General features: G+C 42.0%; 3 protein-coding genes across 5 annotated transcripts; 2 read left to right on the top strand and 1 right to left on the bottom strand.

The window, feature by feature from the left end:
• The first annotated feature begins 385 nt into the window (after window positions 1–385).
• Window positions 386–13,784, top strand: NEK4 (NIMA related kinase 4). Its single transcript, XM_066326842.1, has 16 exons — window positions 386–538; window positions 2,877–3,143; window positions 4,145–4,342; window positions 5,275–5,382; window positions 6,043–6,197; window positions 6,822–6,963; window positions 7,787–8,209; window positions 8,615–8,668; window positions 8,895–9,029; window positions 9,842–9,967; window positions 10,295–10,358; window positions 10,747–10,853; window positions 10,963–11,051; window positions 11,653–11,858; window positions 11,986–12,119; window positions 12,805–13,784. Exons 1-16 carry the CDS (start codon window positions 446–448, stop codon window positions 12,895–12,897), a joined length of 2,394 nt encoding a protein of 797 aa, XP_066182939.1. The 5' UTR covers window positions 386–445; the 3' UTR covers window positions 12,898–13,784.
• A 567-nt stretch (window positions 13,785–14,351) lies between these two features.
• On the bottom strand, window positions 14,352–17,058 carry SPCS1 (signal peptidase complex subunit 1). 2 transcript variants are annotated; one of them, XM_066326849.1, is made up of 4 exons: window positions 16,770–16,949; window positions 15,819–15,878; window positions 15,418–15,504; window positions 14,352–14,535 (listed from the first exon to the last, which is right to left on the bottom strand). In XM_066326849.1, exons 1-4 carry the CDS (start codon window positions 16,803–16,805, stop codon window positions 14,413–14,415), a joined length of 306 nt encoding a protein of 101 aa, XP_066182946.1. In that variant the 5' UTR covers window positions 16,806–16,949; the 3' UTR covers window positions 14,352–14,412. The 2 variants fall into 2 exon arrangements, 1 of the variants encoding a protein (XP_066182946.1); XR_010744457.1 differs by lacking the exon at window positions 14,352–14,535 and adding an exon at window positions 15,963–16,065 and having other exon boundaries at window positions 15,441–15,504; window positions 16,770–17,058.
• Window positions 17,017–24,301, top strand: GLT8D1 (glycosyltransferase 8 domain containing 1). 2 transcript variants are annotated; one of them, XM_066326847.1, is made up of 10 exons: window positions 17,017–17,144; window positions 18,990–19,045; window positions 19,140–19,238; window positions 19,650–19,866; window positions 20,515–20,632; window positions 21,203–21,287; window positions 21,502–21,614; window positions 22,117–22,283; window positions 22,423–22,535; window positions 23,448–24,301. In XM_066326847.1, the coding sequence occupies exons 2-10, from the start codon at window positions 19,030–19,032 to the stop codon at window positions 23,636–23,638; spliced, it is 1,119 nt and encodes a 372-aa protein (XP_066182944.1). In that variant the 5' UTR covers window positions 17,017–17,144; window positions 18,990–19,029; the 3' UTR covers window positions 23,639–24,301. The 2 variants fall into 2 exon arrangements, with proteins under 2 accessions (XP_066182944.1, XP_066182945.1); XM_066326848.1 differs by lacking the exon at window positions 17,017–17,144 and having other exon boundaries at window positions 18,958–19,045.
• The last annotated feature ends 62 nt before the right edge of the window (window positions 24,302–24,363 follow it).

The following is a 24,363-nucleotide window of genomic DNA, read 5'->3' as shown; positions in this document are numbered from 1 at the left end:
ACCACGGGAGAGCTCCAGGAGCTCCTTTTTACCCAGCCTGGAGATTTTTAACAATTTCTCTACCCCACGCAAAGGGACGGGGCGGCTCTGTGGAGCTGCAGCGCTGTGCCGGGGCTCAGGGCAGGCGGGGTGTTGTGGCACAGGCGTGTCCCTGTGGCGGGCCTCCCCCGGGCTCAGCACGGGGCTGTGCCGGAGCCGCCCGCCCGGGGCAGGCCCCACGCGGCTCCGTGAGGGGACAGCGCTGTGGCGGGGCCGCAGCGGAGCCCAGCGCCGGGCCTCCCTCAGCCGCGCTGCCCGCTCTCAACATGGCCGCCGCGCCCGCTTCCAAAATGGCCGCCGCGGCGCCGCGCCCGCGCCGGAAAGCTGCGCGCCGGGCGCTCCATGGCCGCGGCCGCCCCGGGCATCTCTATGGCAGCGGGCGCTGCCCGGGCCCGGAGGCGGGAGGATGTCCCTGGCTGCCTACTGCTTCCTGCGGGCCGTGGGCAAGGGCAGCTACGGGGAGGTGAGCCTGGCGCGGCACCGGCAGGACCGCAAGCAGGTAGCGAGGGGATGGGCCGCGGGCGGCTCGGCGTGAGGGGAATGGCCGGGGCTGGGCTGGCGGTGCCGCAGGGTCTGCTTCGGCTGTGACCCGCACCCAGCTCTGGTCCGGCTTTGGCTGGTGGCCCTGATCCACCCTGGGCATCACCTGGGACGTGGCATCATGTGAGGGAGCGGGTTTGACTACGGCCGGGTGCCAGGGTGGGGCTGTGACTGTCACCAGGTGTTGGGGTGTGTCTGCAGCCACCCGAGCTGCTGCTTCTGCTCTCTTCCCTTCTCTGTAAGAACTTTTATTAAAGGTGTGGGGGAGACTCTTCCCGGGAAGGTTGTGTCAGAAAAGAAGCGCAAGCATTTTTGTTGGAAAACTGAAGTAATCTGTCTAGTCTGGCCAAAGCAGAGGTGTTTGATAGGGAATGTGAGAGGGCAAAGAGACGGAGAAGATGCAGAGAGCAGTGCCACAGGAGCCTCCTGTGTGAGCCTCGTGCCCGGGATTTTTCTGGAGATGACGGGGGAAGGTTTGTTCAGGGATCAGAGGCTGTGTCCTTCCCGGATGAGGGCAATTCCCTGCTTGGAATCCCGAGGCAAATCCCTATGACCCGTGGCTTGGGTAGCAGTGATGGCAGGATTTGTTCCCTCCAGGCCATCGGACACAGTCCAATGTCCTCGAAGAGTTGCTAACCTCATCCTAAAAGTCAACAGTTCATTGGGGTCACTTTTGCTCGAATACCGGAATCACTTGGATGTCATTGTGGTCCTGCTGGTCATTAACACTGGCAAGAGCTTTGCTTCCTGTTTGTAGTTGCATCATAAATATTTGGTGTGGTTTACTGTGTTTTATCTTTTGCCAACTTTTACAAGCTTTCTTCTGTAGCAGGATGATCAGGATTTTTTTGTTGTGGCTTTGGCACAGTGCCATATGTTCTGTGAAAGAAATCATGTCTTATTTAGGCATACTTGCTGTTAACTGCTGGATTTTTGTGGAGAAGGTCTAGTAGCTTTAAGTGTTTAAAACAAAATGGAATTCATACACAAATTGGTATCAAATATGGTGGAAGAGTATTGCAATAGACTTCAGTAGAGAATCTTGCCAGGAAAACATACTCATTAAATTAAATATAATCGATGCCAAGTTTAAAGTAAGGCAAATATATGCTAATTTTTGCATTTTGGTGTGTATTTTCTAAAAGATGCTGATATAAGCTTAAATGGTTTCCATGCCCAAAGACAGAGTTGTAGTTGACTTGTCACATCGAACACAGTAGTTGCAGCATTTCTATTTTATTTTGAAGTTGGGTGATGCTGTACACAATTACCTGTGTGATATTGCTCCTGGAAGCTGATAATCACTGATTCTATCCAGCAGGCTTCTGAAACACAAGGTCACGAGGTGCTGTGGATTTCCTGGGTAATTTGTTCCCTTGGTATATAGGGGCATCTCCTCAGCACTAATTAAATGTGCTGGGCTATTTAATAGGCACAGCCTGGAGAGCAGACACTGAACTATCTCTGAGGAAGCCAAAATTCAGCAAGTAAAAATATTTTTAAAGTTTTGATTTAATGCCTCTCTGATAAGAGCAGGCTTAAATGTAACCATGACATGATTGTTCTGTGGGAAGCTGATGCCCCTAAAGTGATGTCCTTCAAAATTTTCATCAGGATAGGGCCAGGTCAGACCTAATATTGGTGTTGTGGGTGATGAAAATGTTCTGTGTATTTTATCATCTCATCTTCAGCTTCATGAATGTCTTTGTTGAAACCTGAAATTCCTTAGAATTACATTTAATATAGTATATATTAAGGAATCAGATAACAACTTTTGTATGTAGCTTTGAAAAATTCTTGACCCTTCTTAATAAAGAATAAAAGAAATTTAGAAATGAGTACAAGACCTTTTGTCTCTTTCAGATGGCTTTTATAATTTGTTTGCATATGACTACATACTTTATATGTGTAAGTTTACTATTGATGTGGTCTTTCTGAGAGTAATTGTCGTGCACAAACAGGTACTTCAGGCTTAAAAGACGAATAACACACATTGAAAATGAGAGTGGGGGAAAAAAAGAGAAATGTGAACATTAGTCAGAAGAAAGGAAAACACCACAAAACTCCTGAGCAGAGTTGTATTCAGGTGGATGAATGGAATACACCTCTTTCATTTTTATGGTATAAGGGCAGAAAAGAAGAAATTGTGCTTAACTTTCAGCCAAACTGCAGCCTCCATGTCGAATAATGAGTGCAGATTTCAAATACTGCATTTCCTTTAGGTCTGGGGAATTTCCTAGGGCTTCTGCAGAGTTACTTTCATCTCTTACCATTCACCTTGCTTTGTTCTTTTGCAGTATGTCATCAAAAAGTTAAACCTTAGAAGTGCTTCCAGCCGTGAGAGAAGAGCAGCAGAGCAAGAGGCACAGCTCCTGTCCCAGCTGAGACACCCCAACATTGTCACCTACAGAGAGTCCTGGCAGGGGGACGATGGCCACCTCTACATTGTGATGGGCTTCTGTGAGGGAGGAGACCTCTACCACAAACTCAAGGAGCAGAAGGGAAAACTCTTGCCTGAGAATCAGGTGGTGGAGTGGTTTGTCCAGATTGCCATGGCACTGCAGGTACAATGAAGTGTAATTTTGTCACCTTTACCTGTAAACTAAATTTGACTTTTTATGTATTTAAAAATTCCAGCTAAGCTACAGTCTTTGGATTCCTGTTTGACTGGGTTAGCAGCTAAATACAATGGTTATTAGTACATTAAAAACAGATAATTGCAGTAAAATCAACTATTTTTATTAAGAAATTGCTGATATATTTTATGTCCACATGTTGTAGCACAGTAGACAGTGGTTACCTGTGGGGTGTTTGCAACTCTTGTCTGAAATGATTCTCTGATTGATGAAGGTTTACATTAAATTTACAAAATGTAGGTTTTTTGGAAAAAAAAAAAAAAAGCATGTTATTTCAGAAGCATTTTGTGTTCCATCTCTTTAAAGATTTCTGTTTTTAATGGCAAATTTAGACTATTGATGCATCATTTCTATTAAGCCTTAACTTACTCTTTTAATTTTCTAATTGGAGGTTATGAAACTTTAAAGGCAATAGTTCCAGCAATAAAGACAAGATACAAATGTTAATATTAAAGAATAAGAAATTGGTTAGAGAATTCCACTTTAAAGTTGGCTGTTGTGATCAGAAATACACTATGGGTACTGCCTGTTGTTTATTATGACCTATTTTCTTCTTTGTTTACACAAAGCTCACATAGTAATTTCCTCTGATTTTTTTTGTACTAAGATTGTCAAGAAATGAACGCAGCAGAAAGTTAGTTACAGTCTAAACTTTTCATTTTTATTTCCTCTTTTCTGCTGATTTACAAGAGCCATGCAGGGAGATTTGGTTAAAGCAGTGCTAACTTTTGGGGCCCTGCCTGTATCAGGCCCTTCTAATGTTATTTCACCAATACTGTCTTAGCAGGTCACTCCTGATCTTGAGAGTGATTTATGTGTTCCACTTTTGTGTTTTCTTTCTTTGACTTGTGTAATGAGATTTTACTCTTCATTTTAAAAGAACCAATTAGAAGTTAATTAACCTTATTTATATGATTTTTCCCCCCTAGTATTTACATGAAAAGCACATTCTGCACAGAGATCTTAAAACTCAGAATATTTTCCTGACACGAACAAATATAATCAAAGTGGGAGATCTGGGAATAGCCAGAGTGCTGGAAAACCAGTATGACATGGCCAGCACTCTCATTGGCACTCCGTACTACATGAGCCCTGAACTCTTTTCTAACAAACCCTACAACTACAAGGTACAGTATGAAAATGTCATTTATCTGTTCTTAGGAATATTACTTTATTTGTCTGAGATTATTACAATCTTATCTGGGGATTTTGGTTTCTTATTGCTTCCAAGTCCTTTTAAACTTCCCAAAGACCAAACAAAAAATAGGAGAGAGATTTCTAGGAATGTCTGTTTCTGGAACTGTGTTTAGGAATTCATAGCACATGCTAAGTTATCCCAGCCAAAGTGTTGAGCAGGCTGCCTGTACCTCTCACAGCTGGAGAGATAGAGAATGGGAACAGAAATACTAGTCTGTATTAGAGAGATGCACTTTCTGAATTTATTATATGCCAGACAGGAAGTTTTACATTCAAAAGTTGTATTAGAAATAACAGCAGCATTAAAAAAAAAAACAAAAAAAACCAAAAAAAAACAAAAAACCCACACAAAAAACCCCAAACAAACAAACAAAAAAACCCCCCCAAAAAAACAAAAGGAAATTTTAATGAGAAGAATAAGCAGTGTTATTGTGAATTTTAAATATAACAGAATAAAGCAAACATGTTCCCCTGTTCAGCTCTTGCTGTAAACCACACACTAAATAAATATAAGTGCAATGAGCAAGAGCTGAGAGGAGACTTCTTCCAATGGAAAATCAAGATTTTTCATTTACTGTTAGGACTGATATTGTACAAAAAAAGGAAACAAGCAACTCTCCCCCTAAAAGTGTAGCTGATTTCTAAACTTCCTTTTGGAAAAAACTTGGGGATATTTGTAAGAAAATTGTTCACTTGGTCGAAATTAAAAATAAAAGAGTGAGGCTGAAGCCAAAAAGTTCGCAATGAGATTTGGGCTTAATTAGCTTAGTGCCATTAAAGGGCTCTTTGAAAGTAGGTAAATAGATAAAATTTGTACAACTAATAAGAAGTTCCCAAACATTTTTTCTTCCTCTTTTTTCAGTCTGATGTTTGGGCCTTGGGCTGCTGTGTTTATGAGATGGCTACACTGAAACATGCCTTCAATGCCAAGGACATGAACTCTTTGGCTTATCGAATTATTGAAGGGAAGGTAAAAACTCCTGAAATTTTTATATGTTCTTGGATTTCTATCTAGAAATTGAGATTATCTTTTCTAATCAAAGATATTGCATGGAGTTAAAAAATACTTGCATGTAACATACTCCATCATACATAAGACTGTTGTTTCATAGTGGTGGATCATGTGATACCAGACCAAGAGAGTTACTCCTTTGTAGATATGGCTAGAGTTTCTCATTATCCCATCATGTAATGAATATACTGATTAATTTTCAAAGTTTTAAGATGACTTTCTTAATATGCTTCTGGTTTTGCATAAACATTGCATAAAAACTAAATTACTGTGTGATGCCATTTTCCTGTTGTGTTAGATTAGCTTATATGAGTGCCTTCTTGCTTTGGCATATAAAGAAGTTAATATGGATTTATCTTTTATAAATTTTAAGCCGATTTACAGAACTTTTATTATTCATATTAATAAAATTAGGAACAGTTCTTAGACACACACTTGGAATGTCAGTATTTTGTTCAACATTAAGTAGTCAAGTAACTTTTACAATTTGAATAATGAGTCTGGTTTTTATACATATTTTTTATGTAGATGACCATAACGGTCACAAATAAACATTCTAGCAGTAGCTCCTGTTGAAGAATATATTAAATAATATCAGGTGTCCCTTTTCTTTCACAGCTGCCACCCATGCCAAAGGATTACAGCCCACAGCTGGTAGAAATAATACAAACTATGCTGAGTAAAAAACCTGAGGCAAGACCTAGTGTGAGAAGCATCCTGCGCCAGCCATATATCAAACAACAGATTTCTTTGTTTTTGGAAGCCACAAAGGCGTAAGACGTTTTCATTTGAGTGATTCTGTGCAAAATATTCATATTATTATCATCTGTTTTTTTACAACTTCTCCTGGGTTTTGTAGCAGGAAGTAAGTTACGTTATGTGCAGCTACAAAGCACACCAATGTGAGTTTCTTTGAATTCTTTGAGAAATATGAAGGAATTAGAATGGAACATATTTTTTCTGCAAATGCAGAATAAAACTATAGTGCTTAGAAATGCAGACTTGGTAGAAAACACATACCTTTCTGTATGGTTTTTGAGGCCATTTATCATCAGGGAGTTGAAAAATCAAGTGCCTTTTGATATACAATGATATAATTATTTTTCTTTATCAGGTTTAGTCAGTTGTTTTACTGCTTCCAGACGGAACTGACCTTGGTGCTCTGCAGAACAAGTGTGTATTGCTGGCAGAGTCTGAATCATGTTTTTAAGCTCCTTTTCTAGAATTGAAAATTAGGTTGTTGTGCACAGTCTGTTGAAAAATCCCAGTATCTGATACTCTTTGTATGAAAGCTCTTTAGTGCAGTGGAATTTTTTTTTTTTAATTAGTATAATCAAGAAATATCTTAAAATCTTGTTGATGGTGATTGAATGAGCAACTTTATTTTTTTTTTACAGGAAAGCTGCTAGAAATCATAAGAAAACACTGAATTCTAAACCTAAGGACCCTTGCTCTGTTGTCTCAGCCAAGAATGACTCTCACAGTGGGAGTGTTACACACCAAAATTACTCCTCTGAGCAAGCCAGAAAATACAAAGTGGTAAGATATGGGGGGTTTTTTACCTTAAAAAAAAGCCAACAAAACCCCTCTATAAAAAACTCAGTTTTATAAGAAATCCTTTGAACATGCCTGAGAATATTCGATCTGAATCCCAGCAATGTGTAATATTCATATTAGGGAAGGAACTGTTTTTAGATAAGAGTGCAAGTAATTAAACACCTCTGGATCAGTGAAGCTAATTGCAAGATCTGTGAGATGTTAACTAAACAACACCTGGTTTTATGTGAGTTACTCTTGGAGTATTTGGGGTCAAATAAGTTTTCAAATATTTCATGACAAGTGGTAATACTTTTTTCTAATCAAAAGCATATATTTAAAAACTAATTACAGTCACAACTAAAATTGTTTATTGTTAAAATTCTTTCCAGTGGTTAGAACAAACCTTTTGTAATGGTTAATCTTGTGCATGTTTTTTGTTTTCTGTAATAAGTCTGCTGTTCTGGGTTAGAGCTTTCAATATTGAAATACTTAATATGGAGCACATCCTAAAAACTCTTGGTGCTTGTTCCTCCCTTAGGGAAGAGCCAAGGGAGTACAGCTTTTCTTTCATGATCCTGGTGAAAAGTAGGTGTCCTCCATGTGTATAAATCAATACCTGAAATAGCTAATTTGCAAATCTGTATCTCTCTAAAAATGTGGATTTTGACTTTTTTGAGGCTCCTAATCTGCTATTGATCATAATTTCCTTTCAGTTTATATGCTCTGGTATGTTCTTGATTTTCCTTAGGTGCTTAGAGAATTCTTTCATATGTGTGTAAAATCCAAAAGACAATAACTTTTTTTGTTTTTCTTTTAATGCTAGGATGAAGATTGCATCAGCAAATGTAAAGCCACCAAATTTTGTCCCTCAGAGAAACCAGCTGTTGAGCTGGAAAGAAAACCAAGCAAAAATTATCTGAACAGCTTGGGAGACTCCATAGCTACAGTCAGTAGAGTGAACATTGATGTGTCCCTGTGTGAAAGGATGAACTGTGGAAGTGAGAAGTGCGGCAGTGAGAGTATTGCAAAGAGTAATAAAGCAAAGCATTTACATGTTCCAGGCAATTCTAAAATAACATCTAATAACCCACCAAATAAGGAAGATGGACAACAGCAAAGAGTAAAACAGGCTTTTAAAGCTGAAAGTGTTGAGTCTAAGCCATCTTCTGTTGATTCTGTAGAAGATGATGATGACACTTTGAAACTCCTGCAGCCTGTACCAAAAGACCAAAAGCAAACTGACCTGGTAATGCATTTATGCTTATTTAAAGTAGATTTAACCAGTGGCCAGCTCTTAAAATTTAGAGAACTGCTGCACATGTTTTTCTGTCAAAGTAGGATGTTGCTGATGCAATTATTGAGATTCTTAGGTGGTTAAGAGCCTTGGGTTCAGATTTGCAAAGGCAATATGGTGAAGTAGTTTTGGGATTGCATTTATCTAGATGATTGGCATTTCTGGTTTTACGGGGCAAAACCCCTGCTTTTCCAGCTGAGAACAGAGAGGGTAAGAATAGTTTTGTAACATTTGTTCTATGTTGTAAATAGGCCCGAATAACATTCATTTGGATGGGGGCTAATTGGTTGTGATTGTCCTCTCACTGCATTTCGGTCTACCAAGAGATTTTTAATGATAAATCATTATTTGTTGTAGAGCTTGAATTCTACTGAAAAGCTGCTGGCACCCTTTGTTCCTGTTGTCATTCAAGTAAGTGCCCTTCTTTGAAGGTTTAGTAGCTAAAGATGCTGGTACAGCAGGTATTTTATCTCTCAAGTAAGAATTTATTGTGGTTGTAACTAGTGCTATGTTAAGGTAGTTGCAGTCCAAATAAAGTGGCTTGTTTTGATATATATATTTATTTTTTTTAAGTGTGTTTGTATAAATCTGGAAATTACAGGTCTGTGTTTTTTAAAAAAATGCTTTTACTTATTAGGATGATGTCAGTCATGGAGCTTCAGGAGATGCTCAGGGAAGAATGACCTTCCACGTGCAGCCTCACAGCTCTGTCAGTGAACCCGCTCTCTCACGGCAGCAGCAGAGTGAGCTTGCTGAAGGCTGCTTAGAGAAGGTGCAGATACTTGAAAAATACTTCTCTTTCCTTTAAGACTCCTGTGTTTTTCCTCTTTAAACGTGGGACCTATTTTCTAGAAAAGGGTGGGTGTTTTAATGCTGTTCTTGTTTCATGTGTGTCTGTGTAACATCAGTGGTAACAAATGAAGATCACTGAAGGTGAATGTTAGAAGCAGCCTGAGTAAATCTTTGGAAATCCCAGTACCTCACAGGGATGAGGTGGATGTGCCAGATGGGCTGTGCCTTTATTGGGTTGCAGTGTTTCCTAGGAAATTCCATGAGGACATGTGACTACAAATCAGTACCTTTGTGGATAAGACTACTTGTGGTGGGTAGTGGCTTAGTAGTGCTTTAGAACAGATCTGTAATGGCTGCCCTGAGCTTCTGAGTGCAAACTGTAGAAATAAAATCTTGGCATGTACACAGGATAGAGCTCCTCTCAGTTCTTCCACACTGAGCAGGGAGGTTTCTTTGGGGAAAGGCACAAGGCTAGAGAAAAGCATGACTGGTGATTGATAACCTGGTTTTCTCTTTGGGTTTTGCTATTTGGGAATGGGGACAGTTGTTGCAAAGGCCTTGGCTGAAAAACAGTATGGGAGGAGGGGGATAAGATGCAGGGATGGAAAGAAGGGAGACGGATGCAAGCAGAGATGTGGAGAGGGAAGGATCAAGCTGGGAGATGTGAAGAGGTTACAATAGGATTCAAAATATCTGGCATCCAGCTTTACTATGCAGAAATGTCTTCTAGATTATAGAGTACTTAAACTTTTAATAATAGAAAAAAAAAATATTGCTCACTTCTCTGTCAAGTTCAGAGCAGTTTCTCCTCGGCCGCTACCTCTTCCTTCTGATGAGACCCCAAAGACAGCCCAGAGAGGTGCAGAGCACCCTGAGCCTGCAGATAGTGCCAAACCCAGCCAAGCAGCCATTCCAAAGGTTAGTGATGGAAACTGTGCCTGCTTGTTTTTGTCTAGTTCCTTCTGAGCAGTTTGTTCCATGAGTGTGTGCACAGTGAGTAAAGAAATGTGTAGTAGCTTCCTGCCTCAGTGTGGGATGAGCCTTGCTGAGCCTTGAAGGTCAAGAGCCCATTTTCTAGAGTTCAGATTGGTCACATTGAAGACAGTTTTGTAATAAATAATTAAGCATTAAATAATAGCTCCCTCTCCCATATCAGTTGAAAAGGATTTTTTGCTTAACAGGTGATTACAATACATAAGCCATAATGGTGATTGCAAGTTAATATCAATTTAACTTCCTTTGAAGGAGCGGCCCTTGTCAGCAAGAGAACGAAGGAGGCTGAAACAGTCTCGGGAGATGCTTCCCTCTGGTAATTTTCACGTTTACATGTTAACAGTTTATGTAGAAGTAGGCTAATAACTTCTTTGTGAAGAATTGATAACTTCTCATCTGTTCTTCACTGCCATCTTCAGAATGGTGTGCTAAGGGGGCAGTTCTTTGTTAAATAAAAAGTTCTGTTAACATGTCTGTATTTTCCTGCTTTTTAGTTACATTCAGTTGTGTTGACACCTGGTCTTTGAAATGTACATGAAATATAGAATATTCACTTTCAGACAGAAGCTTCAATGTTTTCTATTAGCAAAATACCTACTGCCCTGCCTGCCTTTTGCTAGGTGATGGAATTTTTCTTGCATGAGCACGAAACTATTCAGAATACATACAGCTTAGTTGTAAATGTCAAAATATTATCCTTCCAGTGGTTCCAGCGAGACAGTCATTAAATAGTGCAGGAGTTGAAGTGAAGTCACTTGTGGAAAATTGTGTTGAAGCTCCTCAGTCCTCATCAGATCCCAGTGTTTTTCAGGTAAACTTTGTCAAAAGTATTTCCTCCATGTAGGAACAGTAGTTTATGCCATATTGTTGAATTACTTGCAGCTATTAGCATTTTTGTTATTGATTCCCTTTTCCCTTAGAGAAAGAGAGAAGCCCATTGCCTGTCTGATGATGAGCTAAGCTCTTCCACAAGCTCTACAGACAAATCTGATGGTGATTCCAAAGAGAAGTAAGGATTTTGTTTAATACTGTGCAAGAGTTTTCACTGCTGTATTGGACCTTGACTTGGAGTGGGAAAAAAAAGGCTTTCAGGCTTTATCTCTGCATAGAGGAAAACAGCCCCATTGAATTACTGTCTCTCTGTGACTATACACTTCCCAGGCTGAACTTTCTGGACTGTGGGATTGTGTACTTCTGGTTTTGTGAACTGTAGCTTTCCAGGAAACCAATCTTCAGCACCAAAGGATATCTACTGTCTGCATGCATTAAAAGCACAAGTTAAAAAGGTGCCAGTGTGCTTCCTTTCCACTGTAAATGAGGCTGAATTTTTCTCTGATTTTTGTCAGTGTAAGCAGCTTTGAAAAGATGCAATTTGTTGTGTTACCAGAGTCAGCAGCAGCCAGTAGGATTGTGGAGTTTTGCAGTGACTGGGCTCTGAGCCTTTGTTGAATGAAATAGTACTGATGTTGCTATTGATAAAACTGCACCACAAAAAGGAATTCAACATGGAATACTTACTAGGACCTCAGTAAACTCATGGAAAGCCCATGGAATGCAGGATGGAAGTTGCATTATGATAATGACTGAATTATTTCTTCCTTCTCCCCTAGGAAAAACAATGTGAATGAAATGAATGACTTGGTGCAGCTGATGACGTGGACGCTGAAAATGGACTCCAAGGAGAACTCTGAGTGCTGTGTAACCTCGACCCCAGCCCCAGAGTTTAAACTTCACAGAAAATATCGAGATACTTTGATTTTGCATGGAAAATCACCTGATGAATCAGAGGAATTAAAAATGGAAGAGATTCCTTCAGGTCTGTTGCTCTGGGTTTCTGTGGAAATACTTCCTCGTCCCATATTCTTCTGCAGAATATGAAAATTGTCTGTACTAAAAGTAAATACTACTGCACTGATTTTTTGATTGTGTTTTATTTTTAATAGATATGTTACTGGTTCCTTACAAGATTAGGAGAATGATTGAAATCCTGAGATCTGATGTGGTGCAAGGATTGGGAGTGAAACTTCTTGAGAAGGTGTACAGAATCATGGAAGAAAATGATGAAGTGAAAAGAGAGGTGAATGTCTTTCATCATAAAATGCTTTATTTCTTTATAAACCTAGAGAAATGAGCAGGGTCTTCACCCTATTGAGACAGGGTACACTTTGATTCCAGAAAGTCTTTATGTAGTCATGGGCAGGCAAGGACCTAAGTATTTAGTAATTTTCACTCTTAAGTTTGATTCTAGATGTAGACTATGTTCAACTGCAACTTCTTCAGAAACCATCAGAGCCTTAGAATTATACCATGGTCCCTGAGTTTGGGGAAGGTGTGAGGGATGCAAATTTTACTCTGTGCTGTTTCTCCAGTAATAATTCCTTCTGTCTTTCCAATTTTTGCCTTCACATTACTTGCCTTATGCTGCTTATGTCCAAAATAAGATAATTCAACATTAGTCCCCCATGGAAGTGAATGAGGAATACCTCCAGTTCCTTTGATTCAAAACTAGTTACACTGACCAAGGCAGTATTTAACTTGTAACCTGTGAAGATCTTACATTTTAATTTTTTGGATGGGATTTGAAAGTCTCTTGCAACAACAGTTGTCTAAACATTTTTCTTCTCTCTCATCTACATTCCTAAGCTTCACGTGCTTCTTTCAGCTGAGTGCTTTGATTATGTTTTGTCAGTATTTTGGCCGCTTCTGCTTTTTTCCAATGCCAGTAAATGTTGTGGGTTTTGTTCTGGGTGTGTTCCAAACAGCTGCAGTTGCGGGAGCACATGAGAGACAAGTACGTGAGTTACAGTGCAAAGGCTCGGCACCTGAAATTCCTTGAAGAAAACATGAAGCTCTGACCAGAACCTTTTCCTTGAAGAAAAGAACTGTTTTCTAGCTCCTTTGATAGACTGGACCAGCTTACAAAGCATGTTCATCTGTTGATCTCCTTTGTTGGAATAACGAGGTGAACTTGCAGAAAATGTTATAGTTTGTAGTAATATTTTTCATGTTAAAATGTGAACCAGGCCATCACTTTCTCAAAGAGAAACTGTTTAGTTTAGTTTTTATTCTCTTAAAAAGTTGCTTTTCATAGATGCAAATAGGGGTGGATACCAAGTTTTGTATACTAAGGAGTGTCAAAAAAGATTATGTTCTGGTTTGAATTTGTCATAGCAAAAGGTTTTTGGTATGGTCTTATACTAAATACAGTAACAAAATCTTTGCCAATGCTCTGATGTGATAAACTATAATCTATTACATCAGTTAGTTGTGAAAATTTAGCATAAAGAGACAATTACTAATTTTTGTGGAACTCAAGGTCCTCAGATTGTGTAAATTGCCAGGTCCAAGTGCTGAAGGGGGTAGCTGCACTGCTTGTAAGGAGAGACTTAGCTCTTGTGTTTTGTTGCTGAGGCAGTCACCAAAGGTGGGGGAAAGTATTTGGTAACTGGATAAAATAAGTCTGAAAATGTTTGAAAGGAATGCAGCTATGATTACCATGGTTCCAGCTGGAGAAATCCCTTTGCCTTACAAATACTAATTCCTTTTAGGGATGAAAGTGCCCAAGACCAGAATCACTTAGGGAAAAGATAAAACACTTATTTCACTTTGTTTGCATCCAGAGTGTCTCGCTACAGCCCCCAGGCATTGTTGTGTACCATCCCTGCAGGAAAAGCACATATTTTTTAAATAATAAAGAAGTCAAATGGAATTGAATTTGTAAAATAAAATTATAAATGAGCAACCTGTCTCTTTTCCTGCCTGTAGCTGAAATACTGTAACCTCCAGCAGCTGTGAGGGAGGTTACTGACCTGACAGTAGTAAAATAAAACGCCATACCTATGGATCCTGCTGCCTCTCACACGCTACATGGTCAAGTTACAATGTTTCAAGAGCTATTCTTACTCTTCCCAGGGAAATTTATTTTAAACAAAAACTGCCACTTGGCAGTCTCCTCTCCTAGAACAGTTATTTTCAGAACTGTGGGGTATGTACCATTTCACAGTATTTGTTACAACCTGGCACTACTGCCAGCTTGTTTTACACACAGTTAAAAATATTTCAGTAGAAGTCCAGCTGTTTATTATCTTTCAGGCTATGGCAACAGCTTAACTAGAATGAATTTGATTCACTGTTTTCCTGCGATGTGACCTCCTGTAGCCTTCTGAAATTAATCCCCTCACCCGTGTTCCCAGTGACTCCCCTGAAATTCCAGACCCAGTTTCCACCCTTCATGCTCCCTGCAGAGCTTGGCTGTACTCATGATAGTATACAAAGTACTAAGAAAAAACCCAAACACCAAGCCAGGAAGTATTTCAGTGGAAATTAATTTAACAAAATTTAACAAATTAACAGCCTGGAAACCATACTTTTTAGCTTTTAGAGTGTCTCTTTGGCTTCCTGTCTGCTGCTTTCTTCTCTTCTGAGCCCGACTCCTGGACAGGGAGCCACTTGAGGGGATTGCGGCGGTACATGGGCCACGGAGGGAGTGTCAGCTGGGGGCAAAGGAGAGCAGTCAGAACATGATTTTTTGTACAGCTTATTAGGAAAACCTTCATCCCTAACTCATTATCAATTAGTCCTAAGAAAACTCATACAATTTTATACACAATTACAGTTTACATTGCAAAGTCATGCTTTTAACTATGTGACTAAAGCACCCCAGGTTGTAGCAAGGAGGAGGACAGCACTCACCCCGAAGAAAAAAGGGCTCCTGAATTGACTCCAGCATTCCCAGCACCTCCCACACTGCACTGAGACCCTCCACTTGCCTGGCATCACGGGTAAGGAACTCGGGGATGTGTAAGTAACTAAGGAGCAGGTGGATGACGATGCCAGAGAATTACAGGGGCTTTCCAAAACAGTGATGTGTGTGTGTGTCTGTCTTGATTGGTTAAATCGTGCTGTATCTGAATGCTTGAATGGTGTAAGAACCACGTGTAAAACTGGATTGGGAGTACCCCAATAGGAATGGGACACCTCTCATGCATGGATAAGGAATTACCCCTGAAATTCCATATTCTGCCTCCTCAGGGAGCAAGGGACAGCTGCAAAAATGTCATGACAAGCTGTTACTGCACAGAAAGTCTCCCTGTCCTTTCTGTTACCAATGCTGTCAGCTGGACTTAACTCCAACTTTTACTGAAGTGAAAAATGAACTCAAAAATGGTATTAAATTGCAAAAATTCTGCTAGCATTTCAAAAAAGCACTTAATGGGCTGCAAAGCACTTAATGCAGATCAAAGGAAGCACAAATATGTATTAATAAAATTATATTGCATGGCAAAATTAGTCTGTGCTAACAGCCCCTCAATTTAGCAATTATTCCAGATTAACAAGTGCATGTATTTTTTGGTCCGGGGAAAAAACATTCTTACCAAACATGATAAAGCAAATCCAGCCATAACTATGTAGACTGTCCATCCAAACTGTTCAGTGATGTATCCATAGATAAAACCAATTACCTGGAAAAAATATTTTAAAAAAACAAACTTTAAATGAAGAAAAACATTTCCCATTACATGATTAAGCTGCAGAGGGTGGATTTAGGTAGGAAAATACAGGTTTTTCAAAAGCAAAGTCCATACATTTTTCTAACCTTTCCAAAACTGCAGGCCAACAATAAAAGTAAAAGAGGGGAAGAAAAGCTTTAAACTATGAAAGCCCTTCCAACTTTATTTAAAGCTTTTAGTGAATCCCAAACAATAAGAAAAATACTTCTAAGATCTGAAAATAAAATAGTCTTTTATGTTCTCACACACGGGTCTACTATACTTACTGCAGAGACAAGAATGATTCCTTGAAAAATCTGTTCTGCTAATTTTTGGCCCTTGTAGTCCTGTGGAAAGAGACACTTTTTAGTCAGTTATTCAAAACACAGACCTGCTGACTTAACTCTTTCAGGTTAGATCCTACAGTCTACCTGACCATGGGTTCTCAGCGTTTTTGTTAACTTTCAAACCAGATTGGAATTATTTTTCTTACAGTGGCTGAAAACACCTCCTCTGCAGGCTTGACCACATCACCTAGAAACAGAAGTAAGGACTGTCTGACTGGGGTAAGTACTTCAAGTTCAAAATATCACTGTAATCACCTTAACATCACTAAGTAAAAGCTGTATCACCACAGCAGAGGGTACACCTGAGCTAAATATCTCTAGGGTGGGTGCCAATAGGATGGTGCCAGAATTTCTTCAGTGGTGCCCATTGACAGGATGAGGAGTGATGGTCATAAACTAAAACACACGAAGTTCCACTTCAACACAGGGAATAATTTTATGTTGAGGATGGCAGAGCACTGGGACAGGCTGCCTAGAGAGGTGGTGGAGTGTCCCTCTCGGGAGACCTTCCAAATCCACCTGGATTCATTCCTGCTCCAGGTGACCCTGCCTTGGCACGGTTGGACTGGGTGATCTCCAGCGGTTCCTTCCAAACCCAGCTAATCTATGTTTGCGTGACGTTAAAAAACACACATTGCCTTCCGCCCGTCTATAGCAGAGTCAGGAAAGCACAGCTTTCACACAGCTGCGTAATACCTTCCTTTTACAGCATCAGAGTCCCAACTCCCAGGTCAAAATCCGGAATTACATGGATTCATCCCGCATCCCCCTGTCCATGCCTCGTACACGGGCGCCCAGATCGCGCAGGGGCGGCTGAGCCGGGGACACTAAAACCCGCGCCCGGCCGTGTCGCCCGCAGTGCCCCGGTGCCGAGGCGCGGGCGGGCCCTACCATCTGCGTGGGGATGGAGCGGAACACGCTCAGCATGGCGGCGGCGCTTCTCCGGCTTCTTCTCGCTCCTCTCGGCAGCGGTGTCGGCGCTCCCGGGCGGGGCCCTGCTGCTCGCGGGCTGCGGCGCGGCCTCTCGGCTCGTCGCGGCGGAGCGGAAGGCGGCCGCCGAGCTGGCCGGAAACCCGCCCCGTCCGCCCCGCCCAGAGCTCCGGCGCCCGGCGGCGCCGCCTCCAGCCTCGGCCATCGCGTCCGCGCTGCCGCCGCCGCTACCGCTGCTCCGCGGCTGCTCCGCTCCCTGCCGCCGGCCGGGACGCGTCTCCTCGGCAACGGCGGCTTCGCCCCGCAGGGGCCCGGCGGAGGCGCCTTCCCCGGCAGGTGCGAGGCGCCGCGGGGCCGCCTGTGGGGAACCCGAACTGACTGGGCACCCGCGGGCCGCCCTCCGCCCGAGCCTCGGGCTCTCCTCGCGGAGCCGCGGGGCGCTCGGCCCCGGTAGCGCGGCGGGCGGGCGCGGGTTCGGTGCCCGGCGGCGTCAGGCGCCTGGGCGAGCGCCCGCGGGCCGTGCGCTGCCGCGGGGGACGGCCCGTGAGGGGCCGGGGCGGTGCGGGGGACGGCCCGTGAGGGGCCGGGGCGGCGCGGGGGACGGCCCGTGAGGGGCCGGGGCGGCGCGGGGGACGGCCCGTGAGGGGCCGGGGCGGCGCGGGGGACGGCCCGTGAGGGGCCGGGGCGGTGCGGGGCAGCCGGGCGCGGCGCTGCCCACCCCGGAGCGGGGCTGTGCCCCGCGGTGTGCGCTGCGGGAGCGGCGCGGTGCGTGTTTTACTGTGGTCCGCGACCATCCGTCGTCGTGTCTCTGCCCCCAGCCCGCCTGCCGCGTTGTGTGAGGCGCTGCCCGCGGCTGTGCGCGCCTCAGCCCTGGCGCTGCGAATCGCAGAGCGCTTCTTTCCACAGCGGGACGTGGCGTTGTGCTCCCCAGGCAAAGCTCCGTGTCCCGCCCCGTGCCAGCGGTGCGGAGACAGCGCTGGAGAACAGAGCTCGGGGCAGGCTTTCGTTGGGCTCCGCTGATGTGTCTGGTTTGGGGGAGAAATGCAGCAGCGGGAAGGAGGTGGTTCTGATACATGTAATACTCGCAGCACAGTCTGAGGTGTTTTAATTTAGGGGTTTCATAGGTCTCTCACAGTTTCTGGAATTTTGCATGTTGTTAGAGAGCTTTCTGTGTGTTATTTAGAGCTCCTTCACACGCCAGGATACACAGCTCTTGTTCTGATTTCACCTTGACCCTTAAATAATGATCAAGCATGTTTGAATTTCTTACCGCAATCGCATTGGTGTTGTGTTTCTACCTCCTTCTACAGCACGATGGTGCTCCTTCTTTCCCACTTCTGTGATCTGTTCTGTGTGATGACACTTCAGCTGATACTTTGATATAGGTATTTTACGTGGAGAATATAATGGTTTTTAAAGCATGTAATGCTGTTTGTTAAAATCTCGTAAACACCAGAATCTTGCTGTTGGTTAAGTATGGAAAGGAACACACAACATTTTATCTAATTGTTCGGGTGCTTCCATGATGGTTAAATAGTTCCAACAGTAAAGAAAACATACATAACTTTGCAGATCTTCTCAGATTACTTGTGATTGGCAGAAAGTTTGGGTTTGGGTTTTTTTTCTGTCAGTGAAGTAAGTGGCAAGATCTGCATGTCTCCTTTTTATCACTGAGATCTTCTTTAGGTATATCATTGTAATGGGGGGTCCCTAACACAAGGAGGACAGAAGGAGGACACAAGGACCTGTTAGAGTCCCTTCCAGTGCCTAAAGGGCTCCAAGAGAGATGGAGAAGGGCATGGATGACAGGATGAGGGGGAATGGCTTCAAACTGACAGAGAGCTGGTTTAAATGAGATATTAAGAAAAAATTCTTCCCTGTGAAGGTGGTGTGGCCCTGGCACAGATTGCCCAGAGAAGCTGGGAATGATGTCTGTGCCCATGGCTGGGTTTGGAACCAGGTGATCTTAAAGGTTCCTTCCAACCTGTGATTCTGTGGTTGTAGTTAGGTACTTCCTGACATTTTAAAAATGTGACATAGGGTTTTATGTATGTAATAAAAATGACCAAGGGAAGCATTCATTGCCTTTGACACTGAAATTGTTGTGACACTCCTGGTGATAGTGTGCTATGCCTCATGGAAGTATGCACTGGCAGTGACTGCTGTATTTTTTTCTTGCAGGTTTGCAGGAACCTTATGCTAATAAAATAAGAATAGAAAAATGACGTTAAGGAAAGGTATGTGTATATATGCTTGTCTGATTTTTTAAGTATCTTTTGCATCTGAGTTTCTCTGGATATATTGATAGAAATTTTTCTTTTTAATTTTCAGTGAACATTTCCATCCTTATAGTGGCTGTTGTAATTTTTTTGCTAGTTATTCATCATAACTTCCTAAGCCTCAGTGACTTCTTGAGACGGGAATTGTCAGGTATGTTGGGTTTTATTTTAATTAATTTAAAAAAAGATTTGGTGGGAAAACACCTGCTCTGGCCAGACAGAACCCACCATGTGGTTTGGGTGAATTGGAAGGGGAAGTTAATAAGTTTAGAGGCATGGCAGAGGGAACTAAAGGTAAATGCAGACTACTGTAGCTCAGCCTTTTAATGCCTTGTGCTGTGTGTGAATATGTGTGGTTAAATGTGTGCAGTTTTCTGTAAATGTGGTGTTACTCTATTCATTAGCCTCTCAGATTCTCAAAAGCTGGTGCTCTGTTTGATACTGTAGTCCACACCTCAGCTCAGACATCCAAGTGCATAGCAGAGATAATTGAAGTACTGGGAATTTTAGTGTGGTAATAATACAAAATAATAAAAACAAGTATGCCATTTTTACTCCACAGATCCAAGTCCTTTAGGACTTCAGCCCATAGATTTCATTCCTGCAGCTCCCCAGAGGCTGACAGATGAGACGAATGACAAGGAGATTGCTGTGGTCATTGCAGCCTCAGATGAGAGGCTTGGGGGTGCAATTGCAGCCATGAACAGCATTTACCAGCACACCAGATCCAACGTGGTTTTCTACATTGTTACTTTGAATGATACTGTGGATCACTTGAGGTAATGATTTTTCCATTGGATTCCCACAACACTTCTCTATTTCTGAGAGGAGAGCAAGCTGCCTTTCCCTGGAGCTGCATTCCTCTGACTCCCAGCCCCATCTGCTGCTGCTGATGGCAGCTTTTTGACATCAAAAGCTGTGGGAGTCCCACCATTCCTCCTGGTCAGGTTTCAGGGATGGAAAAGAAACATCTTTTCCAGTGGACTTACATCCAGCCAGTGAGATTGGAATTTGTTTGTGGAAGGGTTGTAAAAGGTACTTCTACACTTCATCTAAGCACTCCAGATGCTGGCAATCATGTTTCTCCATTTTTGTAGATTGTTCTTTAGTTCTGTTATTCTAACCCCCTTCTGCCCACATGGGTGGTTTTGGGAAGGACCTATGATAACAGGACCGTGTATCTCTGATAAAACAAGAAGTGACCTTGTACCTTTCACATGTCCCAGATGTGCAGTCATTGACCCTGGACTTGTCCCTGTGGCCACACAGCACAGCACCAATGTCAGCACCAATTACATCCCAGATGTGTTTGTTGGGCAGGGAAATGAGTGGCCATATCAAGATCTGTGTCACTGTTAGCTGGATCTTCTGCTTTTCCCTTGATTTTGTCTCATCTAACAAGATCTGTGCCTTTCTTCTGCTTGCAGGACATGGCTGAGGAGCCCTCCACTGAAAAATATGAGATACCAAATTTTGGAATTTGACCCTCGTGTCTTAGAAGGCAAAGTGCAAGTGGATCCCCAAAAGGCAGACACCTTCAAACCAGTGAGGATGCTGCTGATTACTTTTTGGAATTAGTAGTTAATAACAATATATTTTGATGTTGGCTTTTGAACACAGCTAGAGATCAAAACCAGATCTGTTAGCATAGAAGCAGACTTTCATAACCAAATTCCTAAATTTCAGTAAAACTAAAAATTTCAGTAAAATTAGCGAGTGAAATTCTCTTTCACTAGATAGTGAGAGATGGATTTGAATATCTACATATGTATGCCTAGGAACATTTTTTGCTGCTAGCCACAATGAAACACAGCAGCTGGCATGTCATGCATGCCACCTCAGAGATGCTGCAGATCTATGTGTAGAAATAAGAAATTCTTATATAGACCAGTTTGAAAGTTTATCAATGCATACATTCATGGTAAACCAGGAATTGATGGAACCTGTTTATTTTAAATTAGTTGTAGGATATTGGTGCCTATTTTACTTCCTCAATAGAAGTTGTCTTGGATATTAATGCCATAGGTAAGTGCCAGAAAAATCAGTCAATTTCACATTTATTTGGACAATTTTTAAATTTAATTCTCCACTTCTCTTGCCTTGCTGTTCTCACAGTTAACCTTTGCAAGATTCTACTTGCCCAACTTGGTACCTCATGCAGAGAAGGTCATCTATGTGGATGATGATGTAATAGTGCAAGGTATGGGATCTTTCTTAGCTGCCACTGGCCTTTTGCTGAGGTCAGTATCTTATCTCTCACAGAACTCAAACATTTCTGGACAAAGTTTGTAAATAGGAGTGAATTGGATTAAACAGAGTAGCTATATCTGCTGTAACAATGGACTGAACAAAGCCTAACTTGGCACTTAGTCAGGATTGCTTTTGATTTTTCTGTGTTTGCTTCCTTTTTCCAGGTGATATTGTTGAACTTTACAACACTCCACTGAAACCTGGACATGCAGCTGCATTTTCAGATGACTGTGACTCAACCAGTAGTAAAGTTGCTGTCCGTGGAGCTGGCAGTCAGGTTAGTTTTAGTCTCATTCAATGATAACAATATTGTAGATCTCAGGCATTTGGGAATGTTCCAAATGCTGTAAGCCTAAACGTGACTGTCCCTGCCCACGCCAGTTTTACAAATGGGACCTGCAGTTTCTGTTCAGGCACAGTAAATTACTTGGAATTTTTGCTGTATTTTACAATGAGAGCAATTCTCATTGTGGAACAGCAGGTCTAAGAACATCCAAGGGACAATTTTTCATTTCTGAATATATTAAAAGTACTTTATCTGAGACTGGTACCATATTAATAATATGGATTTATTAAGATATATTTTAAAATATATAGTCTATATAATTGTATTGTTAAAATGTTACACCTCTTAAGCTTTCTTTCTCTCATTTTAAAGGAAGGGATATTTATTCTAACAACATCAACTGATGCCTGTCTGTTGTGAGTTGAGCAGAATTTTACTTTAGGAATTTCTTCATATATTTTAAGCTAATTTCTACTCTCTTTTTCCCCCCCAGTATAATTACATTGGGTTTTTAGATTACCAAAAAGAAACCATCCGAAAGCTTGCCATGAAAGCCAACACCTGCTCTTTCAATCCTGGTGTTTTTGTTGCCAATTTGACTGAATGGAAATCGCAGAACATCACTAAACAACTGGAGAAGTGGATGGCACTTAATGTGGTGTGAGTACCCCAGGCTGAGGGGCCAGCAGCTCAGGGCTTGGGTCCTGCTGGTGGCATTTCCCTCTTGGATGGAGGGCTGTGTGTGTATATCTCTGCTGCAAGTGAAAAACCAACTGATCAGCATCCTTTCAATTTCCAGAGAGGAGCTCTACAGTAAGACTCTGGCTGGCAGCATCACAACACCTCCACTGCTAATTGTATTTTACAAGCAACATTCCAGTATTGATCCCATGTGGAACGTCCGCCATCTCGGTACGTAGGAACCATTTGTGATGCTGCTCCCCCAGGGTGTCGCCCCAAGTTTTCTTGCTCTTCATTGTTTGTACTTTATATTTTGTATATTTTTAGAACTTACCTATTTTGTTTACATATTTCTCCTCTAGGAGGAGAAAGATGATTGATGGTGATGTTCACCAATAAGGTCGAAGAGGTGCTTACCTGTGTAGCCAATTTTTGACCTTCTTGTCAAAGTGTATATAAGATGGAGTCAGAAAATAAAGATTAGAACTTTCCTGTGACCTTTCTTCTGCCAGCTCATTCTTTCGTGTCCCTAACAGTGACACCAGGATGTTTTTCCAGATCTGTACCTCGGCACCTTGTGATGATGTAGCAAAGTGTGCTTTTATTCCCCTATTCTGTCCTTTGTTCTTTAGGAAAAATAGCTTTGCAATTCCATCTTTGGGCTTGTGGGCCTGAGTCTTTCTCAAATTCCTGGGGGTTAGTTCTTGAACTGACTTACTCACAAAATCCCTCTCATTTTCCACAAATATATTATATCTGATGTGATCCAAGGTGTTTCTTCCAAAACTGTTGAGAAGGACAGTTCATATCTGTTCTACTGGTGAAACCCCAGTGCTGGGGGAGCTTTTTCAGGTTGTGTTTTTGATGAACAATACATAGGCTGTTGAATTCATCTGGGTGTGAAGTGGGTTTTAAAGAACTTGGGAGTTAAGGCAGTGTATGAAAATAGACACAGAGAGATCAAAGTAACATTTAATTGCACCTGATTGTTTTTCATTTTACCCTTCTTTCTGCCTCCCCTATTACCTCCTTTCTACATAAATGATAAGATTTCCTTTGTTAAATCCTTTGAAGTTAACATTTTGCACCTTGGTGTTTCTGCTGCCTTTATTTCAAACACTAATGCTTCTTTTTCAATTGAAGGGTCTAGTGCTGGGAAAAGGTACTCTCCTCAGTTTGTGAAAGCTGCCAAGCTGCTCCACTGGAATGGACATTTCAAACCCTGGGGAAGAACAGCCTCCTATGCAGAAGTCTGGGAGAGGTGGTATGTCCCTGACCCTGCAGGCAAGTTCAACCTGATCCGCAGACACTCAGAAGCCTACGAAGCAAAGTAGAGTCCATTGGAATAATGATGTTTCCTCAGGAAATCTCTGGAGCCAAGCAGAACTTTTTTTTTTTAGCCAACTTATATTACAGAGCTGACCTTGCCTTCTGGAGCACAAGGTGATGCACTTATTCAGGTGCAGTTCTGAAATGTACAGGTCGAAAGGAGGCTTATGTCACCTGTGTGACACAAGATGCTACTCCAGCAGCACTACAGAAAACAAGGGGAGATCTCCACAAACTAGCACTTTTTTTGATGTCATTTCAGTTGTGTTCTCCTGCTCTTTAGGACAAGTCTTCTAGCAAGCAGGGGATCATTTTGTCAATTACAAAGTTTCGAAGAACAAGATACAAATTGAGCTGGTGCTTACACCAGTAAATCTTGCACAGCAATGTACTGTAATTAAGAGCTGCCTGGGTTTGGTTTTGTTTTGTTATCCTGTGAAATAATTCCCTCAACAACCCCTTCTTGCATGAAATCTCTCCTCCCAGCCATTTCTGTTTAAGTCTTTCTTACAGAATTCAGCAAAATTGAATCCTTTTTGAAAGATGAATCCTTCAAGTATTATTTCACTATGCAAAATGATTTTAACTGCCAGTGAACACTAAACCATTTTTTTGTAAAGTGATGGATGAAACTTTGTTCAAAAATAAAGCTAATTGTAACATGCTGATTTCAGCCTCAGGTAAATGGCAATCTAATTCCAGTCTTGATATAGGAAGTGTTTCCTTTGTA

This window comes from Sylvia atricapilla, chromosome 11 (assembly GCF_009819655.1).
Source record: "Sylvia atricapilla isolate bSylAtr1 chromosome 11, bSylAtr1.pri, whole genome shotgun sequence".
Classification (NCBI taxonomy): domain Eukaryota; kingdom Metazoa; phylum Chordata; class Aves; order Passeriformes; family Sylviidae; genus Sylvia; species Sylvia atricapilla.
This window is presented reverse-complemented; position numbering and strand designations above follow the sequence as displayed.

What these genes read in the sequence shown, in the direction of transcription:
- SPCS1 (XM_066326849.1), bottom strand. Translation starts at nt 16,805, where the DNA reads ATGCTGAGCGTGTTCCGCTCCATCCCCACGCAGATG. An exon ending in GCTCCATCCCCACGCAGATG is followed by an intron (nt 15,879 to 16,769) that starts GTAGGGCCCGCC and finishes CTCTTTCCACAG; the next exon opens with GACTACAAGGGCCAAAAATT. An exon ending in GATTTGCTTTATCATGTTTG is followed by an intron (nt 14,536 to 15,417) that starts GTAAGAATGTTT and finishes CTTTGCCCCCAG; the next exon opens with CTGACACTCCCTCCGTGGCC.
- NEK4 (XM_066326842.1), top strand. Translation starts at nt 446, where the DNA reads ATGTCCCTGGCTGCCTACTGCTTCCTGCGGGCCGTGGGCAAGGGCAGC. An exon ending in ACAAACCCTACAACTACAAG is followed by an intron (nt 4,343 to 5,274) that starts GTACAGTATGAA and finishes CTCTTTTTTCAG; the next exon opens with TCTGATGTTTGGGCCTTGGG. An exon ending in TCGGGAGATGCTTCCCTCTG is followed by an intron (nt 10,359 to 10,746) that starts GTAATTTTCACG and finishes TTATCCTTCCAG; the next exon opens with TGGTTCCAGCGAGACAGTCA.
- GLT8D1 (XM_066326847.1), top strand. An exon ending in CTTGAGACGGGAATTGTCAG is followed by an intron (nt 19,239 to 19,649) that starts GTATGTTGGGTT and finishes TTTACTCCACAG; the next exon opens with ATCCAAGTCCTTTAGGACTT. An exon ending in TGATGATGTAATAGTGCAAG is followed by an intron (nt 21,288 to 21,501) that starts GTATGGGATCTT and finishes TCCTTTTTCCAG; the next exon opens with GTGATATTGTTGAACTTTAC.